The sequence below is a fragment of the Anomaloglossus baeobatrachus genome, chromosome 2, assembly GCF_048569485.1.
Source record: "Anomaloglossus baeobatrachus isolate aAnoBae1 chromosome 2, aAnoBae1.hap1, whole genome shotgun sequence".
Taxonomy (NCBI): Eukaryota; Metazoa; Chordata; class Amphibia; order Anura; family Aromobatidae; genus Anomaloglossus; species Anomaloglossus baeobatrachus.
In genome coordinates, this window is record NC_134354.1 from 748,713,071 (window position 1) to 748,720,421 (window position 7,351).

The 7,351-nt window shown below is 36.2% G+C and overlaps 1 protein-coding gene across 1 annotated transcript; it reads left to right on the forward strand.

Annotated features, from left to right (window-relative positions):
* The first annotated feature begins 2,275 nt into the window (after positions 1-2,275).
* Positions 2,276-6,992, forward strand: LOC142290683 (matrix metalloproteinase-18-like). Its single transcript, XM_075334670.1, has 10 exons — positions 2,276-2,482; positions 3,436-3,677; positions 3,762-3,910; positions 3,998-4,123; positions 4,317-4,478; positions 5,231-5,366; positions 5,481-5,614; positions 5,761-5,920; positions 6,264-6,364; positions 6,788-6,992. The coding sequence occupies exons 1-10, from the start codon at positions 2,378-2,380 to the stop codon at positions 6,928-6,930; spliced, it is 1,458 nt and encodes a 485-aa protein (XP_075190785.1). The 5' UTR covers positions 2,276-2,377; the 3' UTR covers positions 6,931-6,992.
* Positions 6,993-7,351: the final 359 nt, after the last annotated feature.

A 7,351-nucleotide genomic window follows, 5' to 3' on the forward strand; every position in this document is an offset into this window, starting at 1 on the left:
GACACACCTTCTCATCTCTAGAACAACTATTAAGAGGAGACTTTGTGCAGTAGGCCTTCATGGTAAAATAGCTGCTAGGAGACCACTGCTAAGGACAGGCAAAGGCAGAAGAGACTTGTTTGGGCTAAAGCACACAAGGAATGGACATTAGACCAGTGGAAATTTGTGCTTTGGTCTGATGAGTCCAAATTTGAGATCTTTGGATCCAACCACCGTGTCTTTGTAGAAAAGGTGAACGAATGGACTCTACATACCTGGTTCCCACCGTGAAGCATGGAGGAGGAGGTGTGATGGTGTGGGAGTGCTTTGCTGGTGACACTGTTGGGGATTTATTCAAAATTGAAGGCATACTGAACCAGCATGGCTACCACAGCATCTTGAAGCGGCATGCTATTCCATCCAGTTTGCGTTTAGTTGGACCATAATTTATTTTTCAACAGGACAATGAACCCAAACACACCTCCAGGCTGTGTAAGGACTATTTGAGTGATGGGGTGCTACGTCAGATGACCTGGCCTCTACAGTCACCAGACCTGAACCCAATCGAGATGGTTTGGCGTGAGCTGGACCGCAGAGTGAAGGTAAAAGGGCCAACAAGTGCTAAGCATCTCTGGGAACTCCTTCAAGACTGTTGGAAGACCATTTCCGGTGACTATTTTTTGAAGCTCATCAAGAGAATGCCAAGAGTGTGCAAAGCAGTAATCAAAGCAAAAGGTGGCTACTTTGAAGAACCTAGTATATAAGACATATATTCAGTTGTTTCACACTTTTTTAAGTATTTCATTCCACATGTTCTCATTCTTAGTTTTGATGTCTACAATTTTTAGAGTCATGAAAATAAAGAAAATTCTTTGAATGAGAAGGTGTGTCCAAACGTTTGGTCTGTACTGTATATATATATATATATATATATATATATATATATATATCTATATATATATATATATATATATAGATATATATATATATACATCTACACACCGTATTTTTTTGTTTTATAAGACGCACCAGATTATAAGACGCACCCTAAATTTAGAGTAAAAAACTGGCAAAAAAAAAAAATGGAGTCCATCTTCTAATCCAGTGGTGTCTTACTGGGAAGGGGAAGTTGGCAGCGATGGTGGGGTGGGGGTCACAGGAGGCAGGGGTGGCCGTGGAGCAGGGCAATGCTGCCTCCTGTCACCATTCTCCACCACCCCTTGGTAATCTACTGTACATTTGTATTCTAATTTGGGAGGAAAAGTGCATCTTATAATCTGGAAAATACGGTATATACATATATGTGTATATATATATATATATATATATTTGTGTGTATACTGTATATATATATATATATATATATATATATATTCAATAAGGATTTTGCCATTTTTTACTTTTGTAATATGGACGTCTGCTGGAGTTTTCTTTTTCTTTTTTACTTGCTCTTCTTGTTCATGTCAGTTAAAGGTTTAGCTATGACCAAAAATATTCTTAATGAACTTCCAGTAATAATTTACAAAACTTAAAAATATCTACAAAACTTTAAGGTTAGTCGTTTGATTCTATGAAGTACAATCTGCACTTTAGCGGGATCCACTTGGAACCCTGAAGCAGAAATCATATGATGACCTAAAAATTGGACCTGCTGCACTTCAAAAACACATTTCTCCAGCTTAGCAAATAAATGATTATCATGAAGGATGTGAAGAACCTGTCGTACATGTCCCTGGTGGTCTTCATGAGAAGATGAATAAATCAAAAAGTCATCAAAATAAATTACCACAAATCTAGCCACAAGAGAGAGAAAGATGCAATTTATAAAATTCTGTAAAACCGCCGAAACGGCATCACCAGATTTTCAAAATGACCGTTCCCCGTGTAACTGAAAAAAAAGGGGAAAGTGCAAAGGGTATTACAATTTTTTCAAGCCACTGTATATATATATATATATATATATATATATATAGATAGATACTGCACTGACATTACAATTTTCAAGTTTTCAAACTTTATAGGAACTTTATATCTTATTTTTTATTTGCCACTTATTTATTTTAGGACACATCTCTTAAGTAAACTGTTGTTTATATCTTTTGTCTTATGTAGTTTTTTTTATTCTCATTTTTTTCTCTCTGCAAAATCTGTTCGTGATCATTAATCACAAAAAAATGTTGCACAACTGTGGGCTTTACATAGCTCGCACTTTGTCATAACATGCTGGCAATGAAAGCATATAAGCTTTTCGCTGTGATTGTAGGAAGTCGTAAACAGTGAGTCACTTTCGGAAGTCTGGATGAGGCATCCAGGTACGGTATATAAAGGGCCTGTTCTGCTCTCAGAAAGTTACAGTAGAAGGAAGTCTTCAGCCATAAAGATCTAAGGAAATCAAACCATGAAGAACTTGCTTCTTGTCCTGCTACTTTCCGTGGCTTACTGCTCAGCTTTCCCTTCGGAATCTTCCAAAGGCAACGAGGAGAATGATGCCAAGTTTGCTGAAGTAAGTATAGTACATGCTCGTATTTATAATATTATTATTGTCTTTTATATAATATTAGAGAACGTTTATGTTATTCATACTCCAATGGTTCCTCATGTAGCCTTCTACCCGTTTTGATGCATTATAATGAGCCAGAGTGAAGAGTCACTCTATGAGAGCAGCTCCTATTCTGGTGGGCTCAAGACATCTTGTAGAAAATGGGCACCCATTCACCTGAATGGCCCCATGTAATATTACATTTCGTCAGCAGTGGTGGCAAGTGTCTCTGGAAAATCAGCTAAGTGTTGGTGGTGTCCAGGGTGGAACCCATGGGGATTTGTTGATCTTTATGGTGCCTACATTTTTAAAAGAATTTTCTATATTGATGCCATTGAGCTATTACCAAGTAAGGTGGTCTACATGTATAGCAGAGTTAAGACCTTTTATCCATACAAATCAAAATGTTGCTTAACTAGGAACTTGCAAGACTCCAAGAGATTGGCCACCATATTTAGGAAATTTTTGGAGGGATATCCAATATATTTGAAGGTTGGCTAAAAAGAGTTTCTGTCACTCAAAAGGATCCTTCATGTCTATTAATTAGGACCAATGAGTAAAAAATAAAGTGTAATACTTCATTTTTGCTGGAGGTCTTATCAGTGAGACACCCTTGAAGGGTCACACTGTTAGGATAACTATCTAACAAACAGAGATCAATTAAGGATCAGTCGAAGAGATTTTCTACATAGCGCCACTTCAGGTCAAAGGAAGAGTGGCAAGGCACCCATTTACCTTAATGGTTTTCACTGACTTTAGTGAATAACCTCCATATTGCTGTCCATGGGGTACCCAAATAGGACAGGTTTCTATCTTCCTGTAAGGACTGTAGGTAGGTACTGTACATATTGTTGTAGCTCTTTGGTATCTCAGAAATTTTAATTTTCTTTTCTTTTTTCCAAATTCTTCTTTTTAAGGAATATTTGAAGACATATTATAACCTTAAGACAGATATCCGACAGTCAAGGAAGAGAGGTGACAGTCCATTGGTACAAAAGATCAAGGAAATGCAGCAATTTCTTGGTCTTACGGTGACAGGAAGACTGGATTCCGACACCATGGAAGTGATGCACCAGCCCAGATGTGGTTTTATTGATGTTGGAGAATTCAGCACATTCCCTGGTAACAAAGGATGGAACAAGAGAGATCTGACTTACAGGTAAAATTGAAAGACTTAATTTTAGTCAAACCAAATTGTTTAAAGCTTGCCATCAATAATCTAACAGTCTCCTTCCTCTTCTAGAATATTGAATTACACTCCTGATATGCCAAATGCTGAAGTAGACGTGGCCATCCAGAGAGCATTTAAGGTTTGGAGTGATGTGACGCCCTTGACGTTTACACGAGTCTATGAGGGGACTTCTGACATTGAGATCTCTTTTGCTGCCCAAGGTAAGACACTAAACATGCTCCGTTTCAAGGGGGGAACACTTAAAATATTTGAATCCTACAGAAATATGTGATTATTGTCTTCCACAGTCCATAATGACTTTTACCCATTTGATGGCCCACATGGGACACTCGCTCATGCTTTTGCCCCTTCCAGTGGAATTGGTGGAGATGCCCACTTTGATGAAGATGAAACCTGGACAAGTGGCTCTAATGGTAGGTCACCTTATACTATTTATCCAATAAATCTACGCAAAACAGAAGAAATATAAACTCTCCATAATTTATAGCCAATACTAATCACATTTTTGGATAAAGAACTGTAAATCATTATTTTCTTCACTTAATTAACTTCACAGAGACATATTGTTGACAATCTTCAAGGAATCTGTTTTTTTTTCTTCTTTAGGTTATAACTTATTCATTGTGGCTGCTCATGAGTTTGGCCATTCCCTTGGACTCCTACACTCCAGTGACCCAAGTGCTCTGATGTATCCCACCTACCATTATACAGATCCTAGCGAATTCAACCTTCCTGAAGATGATGTCAATGGGATTCAGTCACTTTATGGTAAGTAAAATAGAAATAATGACTATCCTTGTCAAGCAGGGCCAGGCATAAATGGGGGCTAGCATATCGATGACCAATGCATGGTATAGGTCATGAGTAGGAGATCTGTGGAGGTCAGCAACCCAACACCAACACCCATCAACTGATATCTGCTCTGGCAGTGGTTGGATGTGAGTGATATTCAGAACAGAGAACCGCATTACCACTTCTTTTTAATGGAAGTCACTTCCACTGATGGGCCTCAGGAAAACAAGTCAAAACTATTACTAAATCTAGGGTCACACGACCCAATAGAATCGGCTTGATTATGCTATTGATACTCGAAACAAAGTTTGAGGCGAGTGTCAGCTTACTGTGATCCAATTCTCATATTTGATTAACACTGTCGGGAGAAGAAGAACAAAATTTCTCCATCTTCTCTATTGTCTGAGTCCGTGGAAATTGGACTCCACTCTAATGTAATCCGAGTGTAGTCTGTTGTTTTCCATGCATCTATAGACTTGAATGGATGAGTGTCTTCCAATTTCAAAGTGAAATCGCACCATGGTAGGATATTCTGTCACTGAAAACAATTGGACATCAACAGTGCCCCATTGAATAACACTATTGGTGCTTTCCAATAAAAAATTGGATAGGACTTGTCCAATGTATACAGTACTGTGAGCTATCCCTAAAGAAGACCTTCAGAAATTAACCAATTTGCTAAACTGCATGATGGTTCAGAGTGTTATAACATTGTTATATCAATACAGGAGCAAGAATAACCCCGGTGGAGCCAACTGTGCCTGAAAAACCAAGGGAACCAAGCACCCCATCCACCTGCCTACCAAGCACCTCTTTCGATGCTGTGACAACTCTGCGTGGAGAAATCTTATTTTTTAAAGAAAGGTAAGTGATATATTCATTAAATCAGTTTAATGTAATCACCTAAATTCTGAAAAGTTAATAAAGAGAACCGTCAAGAGTATACGGAATGCTTCAATGTATGTGTATATTTCATAGATCTTTCTGGCGCCAAATTTCCCCAAATTCTGAAGTTGAACGTCATTTAATCAGCACTTTCTGGCCATCACTACCAAATCACATTCATGCTGCTTACGAGTATCAGGATGGGGACCAAGTTCGGATCTTCAAAGGTATAACTTATTTTGGATTTATATTCTTTTACATGTCTTGAATTATTTGATAACAGATCGATGAGATAGATAGCTAGATAGATAGCTAGATAGATAGATACCTAATTTTGCTTAATAATGAAACATAATTTATTTATTTTTCCTAGGTGTAAAATATTGGACAATGAGGGGTTTTGAAATCACAACAGATTCTCCTAAAAGTATTTACGACTTCGGCTTTCCACGCACTGTCAGAAGAGTTGATGCTGCGGTCTATGATACCATCTCCAAAAAAACATATTTCTTCGTGAACGATAATTATTGGAGGTAAGATAATTTCCAAAATATCTTCTTACTTACTGAACTATAGATTATTATTATTATTATTATTATTATTAATAATAATTATAATAATAGCAACATAATAATAATAGCAATAGTAATATTAATAATAGTTTAAAATAATAATACTAATACTAATAATAATAGCAGTAATAATAATAGCAATAAAGCAATAATAATAATAAATAATAATAATAATAGCGAAATAATGATAACAAAATAATAATAATAATAACAACAACAATAATAATAATAATAATAATAATAATAATAATAATAATAAAAAATGTTATTCATATGATATTAACACTTAAAATTCTTTCTCCAGTTATGATGAGCAAAAACAAACCATGGATAGTGGTTTCCCGAAAAAAATTGTGGACAACTTTCCAGGTTTAACCAAAGTTGGTGCAGCTTTCCAGAAAGACAGTAAGTTCATTTTTTTTAAAATTATTTTATAGAATTTTAGTAATTATGATGATACTAGTAGGAGTCTGATTATTACTAGTAGTTATTTTTCTAGTTAGAAAATCTCTACTGATAAGTTGTCAGTATTTAAATGGTTATTAAAATAAAGTTATCGCCTATACATAAGATAGAGAATAACTTGGGGATCGTTTGGGGTCAAATTGTTAGGACTTGCAGTGATCCTGAGATTGGGGTGTGAATGGAGTGGAGGTGCTCATGCTCGGCCTCCAATCTTTTCATTGTCAATGGTAGCCCATTAGACCATGAATGATATGGACGTCAGGCATGCCCATTCGCTCCGCTTCATTCGAGTACATAGGTATTCCTTTTAAAAACAACAATTGGAAAATATTTTTTACTAACCTCATATTTATTCATTTTTAGAATTTCTGTACTTCTTTGATGGACATCGCCAGTATGAATTCAGCATCGCTCAGAAAAGAGTCACCCGTCTACTAAAGAACGATAGTTGGATAAAATGTTCCAGTATCAAGGCCAACAACCTGAGAAAACGTTCTAGAAATTAGATAGCTTTTTATTTTATTCTAAATTATTCTTAACATAGATTTTTTTATAAATTAAATTAAATTGTCACCATTATTAGGTGATAATATTTTATATTGTATTTGTTTAAAAAAAATAAAACTTTGTATTTTACTATACATAGTACTTTTCTGGGTTATTTATAATTTGTGAAATACATTAAAATGTGCTTGCAGTCAACTTTACACAGTATAGCTTTGGATAAAGCGTGTGCTCTTGGGGTGAAACTACCGGAGGTGCAGAGGTGGCAGTCCCAAGTACAGGAACAATTTTGTTTGTAGGTGGCTCAAATAATTACAATTAGTGGTCAGGTGAAGCAATAGGCAAGTATTTGTTGGGATTCATAGTTAAAGAGACACACATCTATTACTGGCTGGATTCCAGAGTGGCCACAAGGGGCACATG